The 20,534-nt window shown below is 33.4% G+C and overlaps 1 protein-coding gene across 3 annotated transcripts in view; it reads right to left on the bottom strand.

The window, feature by feature from the left end:
* Window positions 1-20,534, bottom strand: part of LOC126879811 (glutamate-gated chloride channel alpha-like) — a 91,281-nt gene that overhangs the window by 6,529 nt on the left and 64,218 nt on the right. For 2 of the 3 annotated variants that reach the window (XM_050643079.1, XM_050643078.1), the window contains exons 2-4: window positions 17,836-18,035; window positions 10,697-10,982; window positions 5,091-5,225 (exon numbers count right to left, since the gene is read on the bottom strand). In XM_050643079.1, the coding sequence (XP_050499036.1) occupies window positions 5,091-5,225; window positions 10,697-10,982; window positions 17,836-17,994 (580 nt within the window). In that variant the 5' untranslated portion in view covers window positions 17,995-18,035. The remainder of the gene's footprint in view (window positions 1-5,090; window positions 5,226-10,696; window positions 10,983-17,835; window positions 18,036-20,534) is intronic. The other variant, XM_050643080.1, reaches the window with a different exon arrangement.

The following is a 20,534-nucleotide window of genomic DNA, read 5'->3' as shown; positions in this document are numbered from 1 at the left end:
TGGAGGTATTTAAAAAACGAACTACGAGACGCCATCTTTAAAGAGCTCTAGTTCCCTAAGCGAACGGCTTCACGAGCGACAAGTTTACGCCAGCAGTAGCCGTAAAACGAACTTAAGGTTCCGCGGAACGGAATGGGAATAGCCGAACTGAACCGACTACGCACAAGTCCTGTAGTCGGTTTAGTTCGGCTATTCCGTTCCGCGGAACCTTAAGTTCGTTTTACGGCCACTGCTGGCGTAAAATTGTCACCCGTGGAGCCTTAGCCTTAGGTTCCGCAGAACGAAATAGGAATAGCCGAACTGAACCGACTAAGCACAAGTCCTGTAGTCGGTTCAGTTCGGCTATTCCGTTCCGCGGAACCTTAAGTTCGTTTTACGGCCACTGCTGGCGTAAAATTGTCGCTCGTGGAGCCGTTCGCTTACGAAACTTTTTCGGACTAGGTGATTTAGGTTAAACCAGTCATGTCAAAGATACGGCCCGCGGGCCGCATCCGGCCCCCGGGCCATACCAATACGGCCCGCGATCGCAATGTGTCACAGAAAGAAGAATCATGTTTTTTAGAGCTTTTAGACTTCACTCGATTGCTCTACGGAAGTTTTAAAATGCGTACACTACACTACATTTATAAGTCATTTCAAAGGCAGCGCGTGCCTAGACAAGCGAGAGAGATAGACAGTAACACCATCTCTTAGCGGAAACACCCTATTATTTTTGTTGAGAACAATAGAATCTTCCATGCGCTTCGAGTCTAGACTAGAACCTTCCTTATCGATATAAAAGAAGTGCGTCGACGTGTCACGTGAGTCAGTTGCGAAGTAGTGGTTGAGAAGGTATTGTACATTTGTTTGTGTCGTGCGTGTGCGATATCCATAATTGTGTCGAGTTCCATATTTGTTACGATTTCGGCATAATGTCACAAAAACGTAAAGTTGATAGTGAACGTAGAGTTTTTCAGTCTAAATGGGAAAATGCATATTTTTTCATAGAATGGAAAGGTAAACCACTGTGTTTGATTTGCAATCAAACAGTTGCTGTTTGTAAGGAGTTTAACTTGAAGAGACACTATGATACGAATCATAAATCAAAATTCGATTGTTACACTGAAAAAATAAGAATGGACAGATTGTCATCTTTAAAATCTAAACTTCAAGGTCAACAATCGATGTTTACTAAAGCTAATACTGAGAGCGAAGATGCCCTGAAATCAAGTTTTATTATTGCATTAGAAATCGCGAAGAGATCAAAACCTTTCACTGATGGTGATTTTATTAAAGACTGTATGTTGAAAGTTGCCGATGTTTCATTTCCATTTCAAAAGTCAATAATTCAAAATATTTCGCTGTCAAGAAACACTGTTGCTTCAAGAATAAATGATTTATCTCAAAATTTGGTTCTTCAACTGAAGGAGAAAATTAAGGAATTTACAAACTTTTCACTGGCTGTTGATGAGAGCACTGATACTGTTGATACAGCTCAACTTGCTGTTTTTATACGAGGTATTAACAGGAACTTTGAAATAACTGAAGAACTATTAAAGTGCGTTCCATTGACAGGTACTACAACAGCAAATGATATTTATTCTGCATTGGAGCATTTGATGGCAGAATATGGACTCGATTGGAATATACTTAGCAGCACAACTACGGATGGCGCTCCTGCCATGGTTGGCCAACATTCGGGCGTTGTAACTAAATTAAAACAGAAAACATCAGGAAATTTTGTGGGATTTCACTGTATAATTCACCAGGAATCATTGGCATCCAAACATTTAAAAATGGACCATGTCATGCAACCTATAATTGCAACCTATATAAATGCAACCTATATAAATGCAACCTATATAAATGTACTCATGTATTCAAGCCTTTGAAACAAAGTTGAGGCTGTGGGAAAATCAGGTAAAAAATCAAACTTTGGATCATTTCCCTCATTTAAAATCATTTGGCACAGTGGATCAAAAAAAATTGGATCAATATTCTCAACTTCTGCAAAATCTTATCACGGAATTCAACAATCGTTTTGAAGACTTCCACAAAATGAATGAAATGGAATTCCCAATTTTCAACAATCCATTCAATTTTGAAGCTTCACAGGCACCAGTTCATTTGCAAATGGAGTTGATAGATCTTCAATCGGACAGTATTTTGAAAGAAAAATTTAAAGAGGTTAACGCACTTACATTTTATACACAATATTTCAAGAGTTTGGATAACTACCCGGAATTAAAAAAGCATGCAGCACGCATTCTGTGCATGTTTGGTAGCACCTATTTATGTGAGCAGATGTTTTCCGTCATGAAAATAAATAAGAACAAACATCGCACAAGACTTACAAATGAACATCTCCAATCAATTCTTAAAATAAATACAACGAATATGATACCTGACATCAATGAGCTTGTCAAAAACAAGAGAAGTCAGGTATCTGGATCCTCGAGCTCAAAATAATTACCCTCTTTTATAACTTTGATATGATTTTTAACAACCGTATATTATAAGTATACTATTAAATAAAATGTTATAATAATTCAGTACATTTTTTTTTATTTGAATCTGGCCCGCCGACACATTCTGAATTTAATATGTGGCCCTCTGCAAAATTGAGTTTGACACCCCTGGGTTAAACCTTAAGAGGAAACAGTAGCGATCAACAGGTAGCCACAAACGCGTTCCAAGATTGCGGTTCTAATTTTGAATATTTTGTCGAGATATTTGGCACACATATTCGTAATATAATAAAGAATGGCAGTACAGAGCCCAGTTTCAGAAATATGTTAGTATGTGGAAATTACTCTACAACTAAATAAAATATTGAAAAAGGAGCCTGTACCGCCATTGAAAAAATTGAAAAAAATTGAAAAAAAAAGACAAAAAAATACACTTTCTTCAAATAAACTTTTTTATCCCATGCGTCGATTTTGTGTAATCTTGGAACTACTAAAAATCGATTTTTTTTATAACAAGAAATCGAACGTCACTGACTTGGCAACATTTCGCGCCGATGTGTATAAAAATTATTGTTTTTGATAGAATAAACGTCACTGTCAGTGTCGAATTACCGGCGCACCCACATAACAATGATGTTCGCATCATGTTCTAAGCATATCCTGCCAACATTCGTCGAAGTATATCCTTTTTAGTATATGCGTAGTACAAGCATAGCATGTACCATAAAAAACATTCTAATTTCATGTTCTTTGCATGTGCGTTGAAGAATATTCTTGCACCGAATATACTGAGCGCATTCGTGTACGTAGTATCTCGGAATGTTCGTAAAAGTTTATTCTTAGAATATACCTTAATCGAATATTCTTAGTATATGCGTAAGTATATGCAAAAGTATATGCTTAACACATACTTGTATATACTTTTAAAATATCTTAAAAAGAATATACTGTATGTACCTATAGGAAGAAGAATAATGTTAGCCTATAGATTATCAACTTCGCGTTAAGAATAATTAATAAAATTTAGGTATTTTGGTAGGTACTACTGCACTATCTAATTCATTTTTTTAACCGTTTTAATTGTATGGTAAAAAAGTTTAAAACTTAATTCTATTGAAGAAAAATGAGAAATTCTCGTTTCGTTTTCAATTGAAATGAATAAACCATTTTGATTTGAGTTTATACCATAAAAATATTTTTACCTATAATTTTCGGGAATCCGGAAACGGCTATTCATTGTCATTCTGACCCTTGCAATTTGCAATGCATAAGTATCGTTCGCGGTAACGATTCCGTACTTGTCCAGGACAACTTCGCATGCGCACTTTAAAAATCGCATGCGCACTTTAAAAAAGAGAACGCTCTTTTTTAAAGTGCGCATGCGAAGTTGTCCTGGACAAGTACGGAATCGTTACCGCGAACGATACTATTTTATACCTACACAAGGGAAGGGGGTAGGTAACAAAAAGGCAAAATATGAAAATAGTTTCCAGTGTCCAGTACAGTTCTAAGGCATTTATGTCTACGCTGTGAGGACGAAGCGACTGTATTTCTAGCTACAAGGACTAAAACATTTTAAGAACATAAAAAGCAGCTTGAAAATAATAAATTCATATTGGTACTTCAATATTTCCTAAATACCTAGTAAGTAAAAGTATGTATAATGTATATAGATACCTATAAATTTTAGTAATTTACATACATATTATATTATATATTTGGCTATTATATAATTATATAAGCAGCATTTTTATTTTGATGTGCACATAATAACTAAATATATTACTTATATTTTATATATAGGCTACTTACCCATATAATATTTATTATACATAGGTACCTATATAACTAACTAAAGTTTATATATTTTATACTTACTTTTTATGTAATATTGTAGAATGTAATAACTATACATTCTCATATGCAATTAGAATATGTAAATATAATATATTAGTAGAACCTAGGATGAGATTGGGTGATGTCGAAAACATACTTCTGAGAAATATAGCACATCCTTGGAATATTCTTCCCATATACTAAAAATATGTGCGATAGTACATTCTAAGTATATACATAGAAGGTATATAGCACTTCCTTGGAATATTCTTCCCATATACTAAAAATATGTGCCCTAGTACATTCTAAGTATGTAACTAGAAGGTATATAGCACTTCCTTGGAATATTCTTCCCATATACTAAAAATATGTGCGATAGTACATTCTAAGTATATAAATAGAAGGTTCATAGCACCTCCTTAGAATCTTCTAAAAAGTATGTTCTTGGTATATACTGAAAATAAGTGCGGTAGTACATTCTAAGTATATACATAGAACGTTTAAGTACTGTAATGTAGTATATACTCAGTATATACTCTGCACATTCGCAATGGTAATTACGCATATTTTAAGTATATACTTTTTCTGAAAAGTATGTTCTATGAATCTACTAAGAACATGAAATTGTTATGTGGGCACTGTTGCCTCACTTTTGAAAGTTCACAGAACTTTCGCAATATTGGACCGCGTTTGTTGCCACCTGTTGATCACTACTGTATCACCTTAATATTTTAAACCCAGGAATTTACAGTTAAAATATTTCCAATTATTAATGAAACACCATGTATAAAAGTTTTATGTTTTTACCTGTTGGTCTTATTTCTGTAATTATTTCAGTTGAAACATTTTGTAGGTAAAATTCTGTAGATTTTAATTTGTTTTGCATAATTATTGGAATTTGATTGTCCCATTCCAGTGAAACTTCTTCCTTGGTAAATCTATCTAAAAATGAATAGCAAAAACTTGAATGTCACGACAAAAACGGGGAGGGTATGGTTTGAAATTTTTCAAGCACATTTTTGTGAATTTTTTTTTTTTTTGAAACAATACAACTATTTTATCTTTAAATTAAATAAGCATATTAACCATATTGGTTCAAAGAATATTCAAAAAGAAATTCAAGGAAAAATATTGAAAAATAAGCCAACTATGGCCAACTTTTACAGGCCCAAAAATGGATTTATTTTGCGGTGGACATCAGAACTTGTCACTGGATCATGTGCAATAAATAATTCAAAAAATTTTATTAGCTTATGCCAGCGATACTCAACCTGCGGCCCGCGGGCCGAATGCGGCCCTCTTACGTTTTTTATTCGGCCCGAAGGCTAACTAAAAGGCCCTGTAAATGATCAAACTGTTTTGAACTCAAGTAAGATAGTTGGTGGTGGCTTTTAGCATCTATTTGCGACATAACAGAAAAACTTGGCGAACTTAATCGTCGTTTACACATTAAAAGGTAAACATAAAATTATTTTCGTAGTTGACAAATAAAGTATTTGCTTTCGTGGACAAGCTAAAGATGTACATCGAGGAAATTAATACAAAAAATCTGCATATCTTTCCGACATTGGTGAATGCTCAACAATATGGAATTGATGTATTTCCAGAAAACTATGCTACTTATTTCTAATCTTCTAGTTTTCCTGAGCAATGAATTTCAGGAAAGACTTAATGATTTGTGAAACATTAGCAAATGAATCCGAACAAATAGGTCTAAAAATGAATTTTGCCAAAACAAAAACAATGACAAACACACAAGACAATAGAAACGTAATACTAAACGACACCACAATAGAAGCGGTTAATGATTATATATATTTGGGACAGATTATAAAAATAAATAAGGAAAACCAAACAGCGGAGGTAAAAAGAAGGGTCAGATTAGCCTGGGCAGGATTTAGAAAATTAAAATGGGTCCTAAAGAATAAAAAAATACAACAATACTTAAAAACAAGAGTGTTTGACCAGTGCATACTCCCAATTCTCACATACGCATGCCAAACATGGACCTTGACCAAGGCAAACATGGATAAAATAATAAAGACACAAAGAGCCATGGAGAGAGCAATGTTAGGAGTAAAATTGAGAGACAAAAAGCAAAACAACTGGGTCACAAATAGAACAAAAGTCAAAGACGCAGGTCAACATATAACCAGGCTAAAATGGAGCTTCGCAGGTCATAACGCTAGACAAACGGACAATAGGTGGAATAGCACGATACAACAATGGAGACCATGGACAGGAAAGAGAGCAAGAGGACGACCCCAGATGAGATGGGGAGACGACATTAAAACGATAGGAGGAACGCACTGGAAACAGAAAGCACTAAACAGAAGCGAATGGAGGAAACTGGGGGAAGCCTATGTTCAGAATTGGACGAATTAAAGGGCAAAAGAAGGAAATGTCTTCTATTAATGGAAAATCCCTGACACTTAGAAGTAGCCGCTACTACACAACTTGCGGCCGTTGGGATTTAATAGTGCAAAGTTGTCACATTATGAACTAATTAATTTTAAAAATGATACAAATCTGGAGGCAATTAATACCGGATAACTATAAAACTCTCAAAACTTGCGCTTACTTGTTCCTTGCGTTGATCGCTTTATCATACCTGTGGGAATCCTCATATTCAGAAATGAAATATGCAAAAAAATGTTTACCTATCCTGACACTGATTCGCACCTGGACGACGTTGTTATTTCGTAAGCGAGCGACTTTAAATCCTGAATCAGGTCGATTTTTATTTTTAAATTATGATTTTTTTCTTCCATCGTCATTATCGTCATCCATCTGGGCGTGATGACGTAATCGATCTTTTTTGAATGAGAATAGGGGTCGTGTGCTAGCTCATTTGAAATTTTCTATATACTAATATAAACACTAACATAATTAAGTATACACTATGCCCAAAAAATGTTTGTTTTGAGTTAAATTAATTGACAAAAAAAGAAAAATGTATTTAATTTATTTAATTCAAAATACATTTTACTTCTGTCAGAAAACAGAAGAAAACGTTTATTTCACAAATAAACATGTTTTTTCTCTTTTCTGACAACAATAAGCTATATTTTGAGTTAAATAAATGACATACATTCTTCTTTTTGTGTCAATTAATTTAATTCAAAACAAATATTTTTTTGGCATCCTATGAATAACCTTTCACATGAGCTAGGACACGACCCCTATTCTAATTTTAAAAAATCATCGATTACGTCATCACGCCCAGATGGATGACGTCATTAGTATGATACATATGCCAAAAAATCGTAATTTAAAACTAAAAATCGATGTTTCAGAATTTTTCCTTAAAGTCGCCGGCTTACGAAATAACGAATTTATTGCTTTCATTTGCACCATACTGTATACTACTTCACATAAGGCTTGTTCCAACTAGCGGTCAAACCAGTCAGAAACTATCAGCGAATAGTCGACCAATACGAGTGGAGGGGATAGCACTTATGACTGCATTATGTTCTCGCACTGGCCAACTGTTTGCTGACGATTTCTGACTAGTTTGACTGTTGGTTGGAACAGACCTTATAGGTCTTATCTTATATTGATTGCGGCCCGCAAGCTGTGACAATAGCTGCTATGTGGCCCAGGGAAAAAAAGGTTGAGTATCGCTGGCTTATGCTATCGAGGTAATAACGATGTCGAGTTTTTTTATTTGTAACGATTTTTGAGGTCTTGGTATCACTCGGTCAAAAAAATCGAAATTCTTTGTAGCAAAAGGGTGAAGATCAACATATTCAATATTGTTAAACAAAAAATAAGCATAAAACCAAATAGATATATCTCGACACGTTATCTCACGAAATGTCCAGACAAAATGTATACAAAATTTCAGGTGGATCGACCGAATAGTTTTTGAGTTACAATGTCCACCGCATTTGAAAGTGTTTTTGTAGTTATGCCCTTTCATTTACAATAATAAAACAAATCTTTCAAACCATCCCCCCCCCCTTAAACAAAATTATTCACATCATCAAATTTCATTCGCTGATGTATTAGAATTATTTTAAATTACCTACAGGTTAATAGCAATTATTTCTGTACCAAGAACTCCAATCTAATTGATGCTAGTACGAATTAAATTAAAAGAACTTGAAACCACCACTCGCTGCATTATTAGCGCTCATGATAGCCCACTTATATTTTCCGTTGAAATCCAGATCCCGTAATTTTTTGAGCATTATAAAGTGAGTACAAAGACATACATAATTTTTTTTGTAATTCCATCTTCAATTTACCCTGCAATTTTTTGGTAGACTTATTGTGGATAAGGAAGAGTTGTCAGTATTTTGGGCCTCGCCCACTTGACTCAACTCATCACTTTTGGTTCCTTCCTGTCCCCATCCCCATTTTTGGGGATGGGGACATTTTTCCAACTTGACTATAATGTTCCGAAGTGATTCTTCTTCTTCTTCAGATGCAAATCCACTAATAAATGTCCCACTGAAGAACAACAGCGTTTCCGCCCAAACAGATCTACAATAGTATCATATTTTCATCATGCGACAATTAGTTGAGAAATCAATAGAATTCGACAAGCCCATGTTCACATGCTTTGTAGATCTGAAACAGGCATTCGACAGAGTAGGTATACGATTGAAGGACGTGCCCACTATCCTTGGAAAGAAAAACATGTCAGAAATATAGAAACATAATCAAAGAGCTCAATAGATCCAACAAAATACGAATAAAAACCACACACGGGCTCACAGAAGAAATCAAAATCAGTGTCGGCATTAGACAAGGGGGCAGCCTCAGTCCATGCCTATTTAATTTAATAATGGATGAAGTTATAGGCTGTGTTACATAGGCTGTGTTACCAAAATGAATCAGGGATACAAACTGGTAACTGAACCATATACTTTGCTACGCAGATGATGCAATCTTAATAGCCGAAAATGAAGATGACTTACAACGCCTACTGCAAAAATTTAAAATATCCGCCGAAAAGTATAACCTGACACTATCCACAGAGAAAACCAAATCGATGGTAATATCCAAGAACCCAATCAGATGTAAATTAGTAGTGGACGACCATATAATCGAACAGGTAATGGATTGTAGATACTTGGGTGTGGAAATATCTAGCGACAGGCATCTGTGGCTAGAAACAAAACAGCAGGCAACGAAAGCAGCGAGAATATCTGGTTTCCTGAGTGATATAATCTGGCGGAATAAATATAAGTTAGACCCGTACTAACGAATATATACTCTCCTAGAAGAAGAGTTTGAATGGAACAGATGGTCACGTTTATTTGTCCCTTGAAAATACCGTAGTCATTGTCAGGCCACATGCACCTACTCAGTTGGTGCACAAAATCCTATGCTGAAACGTTACAGGGCAGCACACTTCTATAAGGTCTATATTTTTTGCCCGTACTAACATACGCAGCTGAGACAACGGCCGAGACAACAAAGATCAAACAAATAATTAGAACAACAGAGATGAAAACCCTAAGATCCATAAGAGGTATCACACTCAAAGATAGAATACGAAACGAAGTCACATTGAGAGAGCTAGGCGTTCAAGACGTAGTAAGATAGACAAGAGCACGACGACGCATGTGGAGAGACCACGTAGATCGGATGGACCCTGAACCTATGGCGAAATGGGCGAAGACACAGAAGCGTAACACCAAGCGACCCATAGGAAGACTTAAAAAACGATGGTACAAGAGCTGTAACTCCGGATCGTAGCACATACTGTAACAGAGGAAAGTCCTATTAAAAGAAGAAGAAAGAAGAAGTAGTTATTTTTGAAGAATTGAATCCGAAGAGACGAAGCAAAATTTTTATCATGATAGCCAAGCCTTCGCAGTGAAGCTGACATTTGATGGAGAAGGAGTTATACTTCTATTATAATATAATCTAACTTCATATTATGATTTCAACAAAATCAATATACCTATCTACTTTAACAGTTTTTTTTGTATTGTATTTAAATATTAAACTAATTTTAGAAAGAACAAAAAGAATATCAAAAATTAAAATAAAAAAAAAGGATATGACTTTGTCAGAATTTTATCAAGGGACCTCTCGATCCTTAGGGGAATGCTCTACCGATCAGCTACCACGGCTTTTGTATTCAGTGGATCATTTCTCGGACATAATTACAATCTCGGTGACAGATACTGTAAATGAAAATAAACATTTTCAATAATACTTATTAGGAGGAAGACAAATCCACAGACATAAAAATTATAATAAATATATTTACTAAAAACACTAATAATATATTCATTATATTCTTTTCACGCACACCTTATTTGCGCTACATAACTTAAAAGATGTAGCGACTATTTAATACCATACTGTCCGTGTGCGCATGCGCCGGGAAATTCACCCTTCTGTCCAAAGAAAGTATGACTTCAAAAATTTAAATATAGTTTGAACATACGTACACGAACCAAATTTGATTTCACAAAATTGTACATCAAAAGGAAATTTTTGAAGATATCTGGTGCATTCAAGTCTTAGCCTCATTTTCTTATTAAAAATTACAGACCCTTCTTCATATCCTCGCCAAAATAAGGTATCTTTAAAATCATCTCCAAACGCATTTCCATTACAATTTGTAATTTTTGGATCCCATATTTTACCAGCTACTGCCATTTTTCTGGTTTGAATATTTGCACCTAGTCGTGGGTCTTGCCATTTTTGGTTCAGAAGAAATATCACTTGCATATCCTAAAATAAGAACGATTATTTACCTACTTTATTTTGGTAAATACGATTATAAATAATTATCCTCATTCATTACCTTAGTTCTACTCATAAATTAAGTAGATAACTAGGAAATAAAATTTGTTGGATTTTTTGGAAAAAAAGGAAAAAAAGGCCGTTTTTGACACTAAATTGTTTATAAATAAAAATGGCCGCCAGATCATACGCAGGATATAGTTACCATTTGTTCTTATAGGTATTACCTGTGGAAAAAACGGTTCAGTACCCTAGCTGTTTGAAGTGTCATGAAAAAAAGCTTTATTACCCTGGACTATAAGTAGCAACTATGACTGTTATGTATAAGTAGTAACTATGACTAACTATATCTATACCTAACAAGGATAGAAAATTTTGGTTAAAACGCGATATTCATTGGTAGTTGAAGCAATAAAGCACTGAACCTCCGAAAAAAAAACGACAAGACGGATCTTAATAATCCTTTCACACACACACATGCTCGTATCAACCCCAGCTCCGGGGAACATGTGTGTTCCAATGGAAAAGTGGAACCCACATGTCCGAAGATCAAACCGGTCACACCCCGTAATGGAGTGGTACCTATCTGACCCCCAAGCTATACCTCCACCCCTCCCCATCGAAGGACATACCGAATGGGGAGGCGTTCATCTTAATGTTACTTTGGATGCCCTGGGTAATGGGACATCCTTTGTATTACTTTATGTGGTTAAGCCACCTGGTTTTAGGGGTAGCTAGAAGAGCTTTTCTCCCTATTAATGACTAAGTTAATTTTTTACTTTACTTTGGACTTGTGTCCATAATAATCCTTCGAGTCGCTGAAAGCGAATATGACGTCGTAAGTGATCTCCTGAGTACCTGGTGCCCAGGGTATTTACTGTTTTCCTCGTCATTAAAATTCATTAAAAAATTAGTCAAAAATCATTACTCGGGGGGTTTTAGAGTCACTAACGACGAATATGACGTCGGAAGTGATCTACGGAGTACCTGGTGCCCAGGGTACCTATTTTTTACCTCGTCTTGTGGAGGTTTCGGCAAAATAATGTATTAAAAATTAGTCAAAAATAATTACTTGGGGGATTTTTGGGGTCGCTAACGACGAATTTGACATCGGAAGTGATCTCAGGAATACTATTGGTGCCCAGGGTACCTACTGTTTACCTCGTCTTCGGGAGTTTTAGGCAAATTCATTAAAAAATTAGTAAAAAATCATTACTCAGGGGTTTTTGGGGTCGCTGACGACGAATATGATATCGGAAGTGATCTCCGGAGTACCTGGTGCCCAGGGTACCTACTGTTTATCTTGTGACTAATGATTTTTGACTAATTTTTTAATGAATTTGCCGAAAATTCCGGAAGACGAGGTAAACAGTAGGTACCCTGGGTACCAGGTATTCCTTAGATCACGTTCGATGTCATATTCGTCGTCAGCGACCCAAAAACCCTTAAGTAATGACTTTTGACTAATTGTTTAATAAATCTTCAGAAAACTCCCGAACACGAGGTAAACAGTAGGTACCCTGGGCACCAAATATTCCCGGAGATCACTTCCGATGTCATATTCGTCGTTAGGGACCCCAAAAGCCCCAGAGTAACAAAATTGAACTCATTTCCGCCGATAATTGACGAGTTCTGAATTTTTTTTATTGTCTGTTTGAGATGCACTTTAAGAATGCATTTTTTGTATGCAGTTTTTCAATATTTAGGACTGGATCCCGCGTATGAAAAAAAAGTTGATTAATAGCAAGCTGAAAATTTGTTAATAGATTAAGGGTGTCTAGTCGGATAAACTTTGATAAATGGGAACACTGGAACAGGGGCAGATTTAATTGTGGAACAGGTTAAAAATTTGGAACGGTCATACCACGAAAACGGCACATTTATTTTTTCCGACAGAACAGACTTAAACTCTCCGAACAGAGATTAAACTCTCATGCAAAAATTAGACTGCTATTTATCACCTGTCATAATTTCTGTCATTTGACATATTCAACATGTTCCACTCATTAAAACGCCCATTTGGTGATAAATAGCAGTCTGATTTTTGCATGAAAGTTTAATCTCCCTTCGGAGAGTTTAAGTCTGTTCTGTCGGACAAAATACATGTGCCGTTTTCGTGGTCTGACCGTTCCAAATTTTTAACCTGTTCCACAATTAAAACTTCCCCTGTTCCAGTGTTCCCATATATCAAAGTTTTTCCGACTAGACACCCTTAAGCTATTAACAAATTTTCAGCTTGCTATTAATCAACTTTTTTTTCATACGCGGGATCCAGACCTATTATATCATGGTTCAGAATCACAAAGTTTCCTGGCGCATTCACGACTCGAATGCAAAATCCGTCTTGTCGGTTTTTTTTTTCGGAGGTAAGGCCGATTTTATTATTTTATTGCTTCGCCTCCTATGGTGTCAAATTACGATTTTGGTAGGTTTTTTACTTTTTACTCAAAATAACTTATAGGGGAGTGCAATTAGAACGAAAACATGCATTGTTTCGGAAAAATTCAAACAAGCTTATATTTTTCTAAAACTTTTTTTGTTAGTTTATATACTTGTTAAAGTAAAAAGTTCTACTCGCAGATTTGGCCGCTAATTATTTATTAATTGTTTAAACAATAACAATTGTTTTGTATAAATAATTTTAAAAATATCGTTAAATTCATCATTTTATTTGATCAAATATGTTTTCTATTTTGTTTTTGATTATGCTGAATCCGAATATGGCATTGCAATTTGAAAATTCTTATATAAAAGCTCTTATACAGTGTGTCTGCGTAGCTAGGAACCACATGAAAAACTTTTCAACGAAAACTTTTCGTTTATAAATTTGCAAAAGTCTGTGTGTTATTGCGTTGCCGCTCCTGCAATACTTAGAGCAGGTGTATCGATGGATTCCTATGTAGTCTTGCCTTCTGAATCCAAATCTGAAAACGGCATTTCGATATATCTAACCGTCTTCGAGATAATCGACCTCAAAGTCTAAAATGTGACGTCACAATCCGGTTATCTCCTACAGACGCACTAAACGTCAGCTCAAATGGTTGATTAGGAAGTAGGCTACTTTTTTTTAAATCTCGATTTGCCAAGCATAGGTTATTTACATTTGAGCTTGACACTTCGTGAATTTCAAACTAAATTTTAAATTAAGTATTAATAAACCATCAATGACATTTGATAGTGAATTTAATTATTATATAAAATAAATAAGATGTTCAAAAATACAATTTGAGTATAAATATTTTAAAAGCAATAATTTATTAACAGTTTTAAAAAGGTTTATACCAGTATAAATACGGCCTCCTCTTTATGATAAATGGACTGTTCCATTTGCTATAAAATTAAAATATTATGTATACCTAGTCGTTCCCTAAACTCAACGCAACTGGCTCGTGATTGTAGAAGGTAATTTTTTTGTTTTTTGAGAATTTTGCCGAAATTGGCAAAATTACTCATTATTTAGTAATAATTATTAACTATTTAGAAATTATTTTTTTGTCGAATTGGCAAAATTATTGACTAAAATCACTAGCCAGTATTGTGTCTGTGTATATCCTTCTAATGGAAAAAAATATTTGAAGATTTTTCTCAAATTATGGATACCAATAACATTTTCATTTATAACTCTTTTATTTTTAATTTGACAAATAAAAGTTATTCTTCATAAAAAGCTCTTCATGTTCTAAGATTTATGATGCAACCATCATATATAGGGTGTCCCAAAAGTAGGGGAACGGTCGAATATTTCGCGAACTAAACATCGGATGGAAAAACTGAAAAATACGTGTTCAATCATTTTCAAAAATCTATCCAATGAACCAACTCCCACTACACCCCCTGGAGGTGGGGTGGGGGTAACTTTAAAATCTTAAATGGAAACCCCTAGTTGTTCTTGTTTTTCTTGCAGATTTGCATTCGTTACGTAAAAGTAAGCAACTTTTATCCAAGACATTTTTTCGAACTGTGGATAGATGGCGCTATAATTGGGAAAAACGATTTATCCTGATACCATAGGTAAATTAAAGAAACGGTCTAATATCTCGAGAAATACACTTCCAAATAAGAAACCATAAAACAGGTTTTTAATATTTTTCGAAAACCTATCGATAAACACTAAACATGACCCTCCAACCCACCCCCTGGAGGTGGGGTAGGGGGTAACTTTAAAATCTTAAATAGCAACCCCCACTTTTTATTGCAGATTCGAATTCGTCATGAAAAATTAAGCAACATTTATTCGAAACATTTTTTAAAAATGCTGATAGATGGCGCTAATAAATCGTATATTTCCAATTAAAGCGCCATCTATCAACAATTCTAAAAAATGTTTCGAATAAATGTTGCTTAGTTTTTCATGACAAATCCGAATCTGTAATAAAAAGTGGGGGTTGCTATTTAATATTTTAAAGTTACCCCCCACCCCACCTCCAGGGGGTGGGTTGGAGGGTTATGTTTAGTGTTATTCGATAAGTTTTCGAAAAGTATTAAAAAAATTTGTTTGGTTTCTCATTTGGAAGTGTATTTCTCGAGGTATTAGACCGTTTCTATAATTTACCCATGTTATCAGGATAAATCGGATAAATAAAAGTTGCTTACTTTTACGTAACGAATCCAAATCTGCAAGAAAATCTAGGGGTTTCCATTTGAGATTTTAAAGTTACCCCCCACCCCACCTCCAGGGGGTGTAGTGGAGGTTGGTGTTTGGTGTCATTGGATAGATTTTTGAAAATGATTGAACAAGTATTTTTCAGTTTTTCGATCCGATGTTTAGTTCGCGAAATATTCGACCGTTCCACTACTTTTGGGACACCTTGTATAAAATTTTATTAATTTTATACGAGGTATATAAAAAATATGAATTTCGATCAAGAGTAAACTACCTTTATAGTTCATAACATTTAAATTAGAATGATATAATTGCACATTAAAACATAATTATTAATTCTAAACTACTTTTCATAATAGAAATTTTCCATATTATTATGAATTAAAATACGTAAATATACAAAGTTTTCGTTATGACAATGCTCGCATTTTCAGCTTGTTTATTATCAATTTTACGAAAAAAAGTTATTCTTCATAAAATGCTCTGGATAGTCAAAAATCTAAAACTTAACCATCAGATATCAAATTTTATCAATTTTATACGAGTTATGCCAAAAATATGAATTACGTTAAAGAGTAAAGTACCTTTATATTCCAGAATATCAAAAAATGATATTATGAAAAGTTGTTGGAAATTAAAAACTAAGTTTAAATATACAATTACATCATTCGAATTGAAAAAAAAAGTCAATTTTTTCTCAAATTACGGATACTCATCATCAATTATTACAATTATGATAACTATTTTATTATCACTTTTACGAAAAAAAAAAAGCATAAAATGCTCTCCCTGGTCTAAAATCTAAGATACAACCATCAGATATCAAACTTTTTTAATTTTATACGAGGTATGTAAAAAATATGAATTTAAGAGTTAAGTGCCTTTATTATTCACAATATTTTAATTAGAAGGATGTAATTGAACACTAAAACAAATTTTTTAATTCCAAACAACTTTTCTTAATAACAATTTTCGATATTGTAAAATGTAAAGGTACTTTACTCTTGAGTGAAATTCATATTTTTTGACATACCTCGTATTAAATTAATTAAATTTGATATTTGATGATTGCATCTTAGATTATATACGTAGCAGAGTATTTTATAAAGAATAACTTTTTTTCGTAAAACTGATAATAAAAAAGTTATCAATAGGTTCCAAGTTACGCAGACATACTTTATAAGAGCTAAAAAAATTTTATTACTGAACATTTATTATTATTGAAGCTTATTATTAAATGTATTTTAGGTAAGTTTTACAGAAAAAAGTTTTGATCACTTGGTATAAACATTTTTTTAGCTGGTAATTTTCGGTTTTTTTATTACATTTTTGTTATCTTTCTTAATTTTCTCAAAAAGAAATAGTTTATTTCATTTCTAAAGTCAAATAATTAAGTGCATTTTAAAGATTACATCCTAAACTTTAAAAAAGTACTTATAAAACTGTAATAGATCTGTTCACACTTGAGTAATACCGTCTTAAAGTGCTGGTAATTCTATACAACTACGAAGATTTCAAAAATTACATTTTTTGAGACGTCATATCATTTGAATTAAATGTTTGAGATTTTTTTGAATGAAACGTCATTTAGTAAGAAGCTTGAAAGGTAAGTTGTGCAAAATTGAGAGTTTGATAAGAAAAATTGTATTAGTTACACATTTTTAAATCATTTTTAAACAAAATTCATGTAAGGCTCACTTTCCGCCCACACGGTACTTATGACCATACATTTTATTTCTTTATATTATAACCATAAGATAGCTTAATTGTTCTTCTTTCATGTTCAGTTTGTAAAATTTATTTTGATCCATTAGTTAAAGAATTACATTAAAATAACTCAACCATGCACTTCGCTAGTTCACAGTGCGCGAATGTTTGTGAGAAGGGTGACTTTAGCGTAATTAATAAAAAATTATAGAAGATACAGATTTAATTTTAGAAAATTCTTTATACAAGGTTTTTTTTTATAATTTTCTTAATTTTTCAATGGTCAAGTCAGTTTTTTCTGAAATTTATATTTTCTGAGTTATTTAAAAAAACATCTAATTTCGTAGTTCATTTGTTTAATAAAAAATGAAGCACCCACTTCTCGAGTAGAACTTTTTGATATGTTGTTTATTAAACATTTCTTAATGAAATTACAAAAAGTTCTATCTTGTTTGATTTTTTCCGAAGTGAAAATCTATATGCACTCCCCTATTAGGTATAGGTACGCTAACGGTGGAATGCATCACTTACCAAATTTTTATCATCTATAGAAATATCCTCGATATTAATAGAAACAGTTACTGTAGTTGTATAAACATCTTCAATAATTAAACTGTTCATGTCAGGTAAATCTAAAGACATAGTGGTCCCTAATAACATTAAGCAATCTAAATATGTTCTGTTTCCCATTATTCCGTGTCTTTTTTTAAATGAAAGCTAAAAAACGATACCTACAAAATTTTTAAAATACTTACATGTTGTTAATAGTCGGGGCAAAGGAAAATAAAGAATCAGATTTATGAAAGAGGTAAAATATATCGAAGAAATAAAAACAATTTGTAATCCATCTGCGAAATAAGCTTTACAAAATTCTGGAAGGTAAAAAAATTTAAGAAATTGCACCCCCACTTCATTAGTGCCATAACCCCGCAGGAGAGCCAAAACAAGATGTCATGTGAACTCTTCATTTGTTTCTCTGTAACTTCCTTATCTAAATCAACCAAATTCGGCACTCCTGTTGATTATGTGTATAATTATCTTATTTATTGTTAGTTATTGACATTCGACGGTTAAACTGCAAAACCTCGTAAGTGAGTTTTATGTAACTTTAGAGGAGAGACGAAAAACATTTTGGCTTCTTTATGTCCCAAGCAACCAAGTGACGTCAATAACGTCGAGGAAACTTCAGCTTCTGGTTGAATATATACACGTGTTTGAACATTATGTCGTATAAACGTCTTTTGTAGGTGATTTTAAATACGTAAGATTAATGACATTAAAATACGTTTAAAAACACGTTTTCATTTTTTTGGACAGCCCAAATCTGACGTCACAAAAATGGGAGGAGCTTAACGAGTTAATTCTTATAAAATAAAGTTGTAAATAAATTTTTCATTTATTGGTTACGTGTTACGTGCTTTGTGTGATAAAATAAAACTTTTCATTTAGAAATTTAGTTGAAGAAACGTGTTAATTAAGAGATTTTTATTCGTTTTTCAAGTTAGTTAGTTTAATACAATAGTTCTTCTTGAAAACGATTTGAGGTTATGTGTTATTTTCTGTTAATGAACTAAGTACTTATGTGTTATCGAGTTTAATTAAACTAATTTGTTAATAAATTATTTATTAGTTTATATGTTGTTTCAGTTTTGTCACAGTAAGTATACCTATATAAAAAGTAAAAATTCTATAATGTTGCATTGAGGGTACCTATTGTAAATCTATGCATTTTATAGTCACCCATTTGGTTTTACTTTTAGCCTATAAGCTAAATTTAAAATAGTTAAATGAAAAATTGCGATACCAACAATGCCCATACGAATAATTATTATTGTGTATTTTTAAAAACAAAAAATGAAAAATAATCTTTAAAAACGACATAAAAACTACGTTTTTTTATATCACGTATTTAAAACGTGATAAAAATGACGTCAGTTATGGTGAGAGGTATTCACGTGACTTTCGACGTCGAAAAAACGTGACAAACTGACGTCGTTTGGTGATAATTATGACGTCTTTTCAACGTTTTGTAAACGATATTTCGTTGTTTGGGGTAAGATTCAATTTATTCGTTTTTTGTGTGTAGGGTTCTTTTTAGGTAACGATTTCATTACCGTTAAGTAAAATTCAGTAATATTGTTTTCTTTTTGTCAAAAAGTGCCTTCCAAGTTTTTTTTACTTAAAATCTTAAACTATCATTAACCTTACGAGGTTTTATTTCATAAAAATGCTACGTACAAGGTTTTGTAACTTAAAATCTTACTTACGAGGTTTTTGTAGATGGTTTATTTTTTAATAAATACATCTTCTTTTTTGGTTGATCATGTCGGCCCTCGAAGGTAATCCATAAATATTATATTATATTAATACGTCGCTATAAAGAGTTATAAAAACAACTGCTTTTTATGTAAAAGCAGACTAAAAATCTAAAAATTAAAGGAATAACGCAGAAAATACAAAATATCGCCGATATAACTTAATTAACCTATGAAATGCCAATTATGTTAAAATTTGATAAAAGTTATTAGTGTCAAAATTTTATAACATAGTGGAGTACACTTGCCTGCGGTTGGACCAATTACAAACAAGCATAACAGCGCGGTAAACCATTCCTCTTGGTTTAAAAACAAACCGTAGTATACCATTAAATTTAAATATTGACTTACAAGCCTATTGACAAGAGCCACGCCGCGACGCACTAGTGGGTTGCGACCCACCGGTTGGGAAACGCTGCTCTATAGACTTAAGTCTATATTCTTTGGTATATGTGCTTTGGGTTAAACCTAAATATTTTGAGCCCAGGAATCTAGTTAAAATATTTCCAATGATTAATTAAACACCCTGTATATATCCAGTGGCGTAGCTAGCGTGGGTGACACCCGGGGCGGTAATCGATGGTGTCACCCCAAATCCTAAAAATAAAGATTGTTAAAATCAACGAAAATCCGATAAACGTATGTTTTGAATAATGAAAAAATTGAGAATTATAGTTAAAGAAACTGCAGTAAATAGTATATCATCATCATCATCATCATCGTCTAACCGCTATCGTCCACTGCTGAACATAGGCCTCTTTTAAGTTTCTCCATATCTCCCTATCTTGAGCTACCACTATCTAGTTCCCGGCAGTTCTATATAACAGTTTATTTACTTTTTTGGTTTACAATATGTGAATGAATTAAAATATTTTTTTAGCTTTACTAGCGACAAACTCTGAAATCACATTTTCT

This window comes from Diabrotica virgifera, chromosome 2, assembly GCF_917563875.1.
Source record: "Diabrotica virgifera virgifera chromosome 2, PGI_DIABVI_V3a".
Classification (NCBI taxonomy): domain Eukaryota; kingdom Metazoa; phylum Arthropoda; class Insecta; order Coleoptera; family Chrysomelidae; genus Diabrotica; species Diabrotica virgifera.
This window is presented reverse-complemented; position numbering and strand designations above follow the sequence as displayed.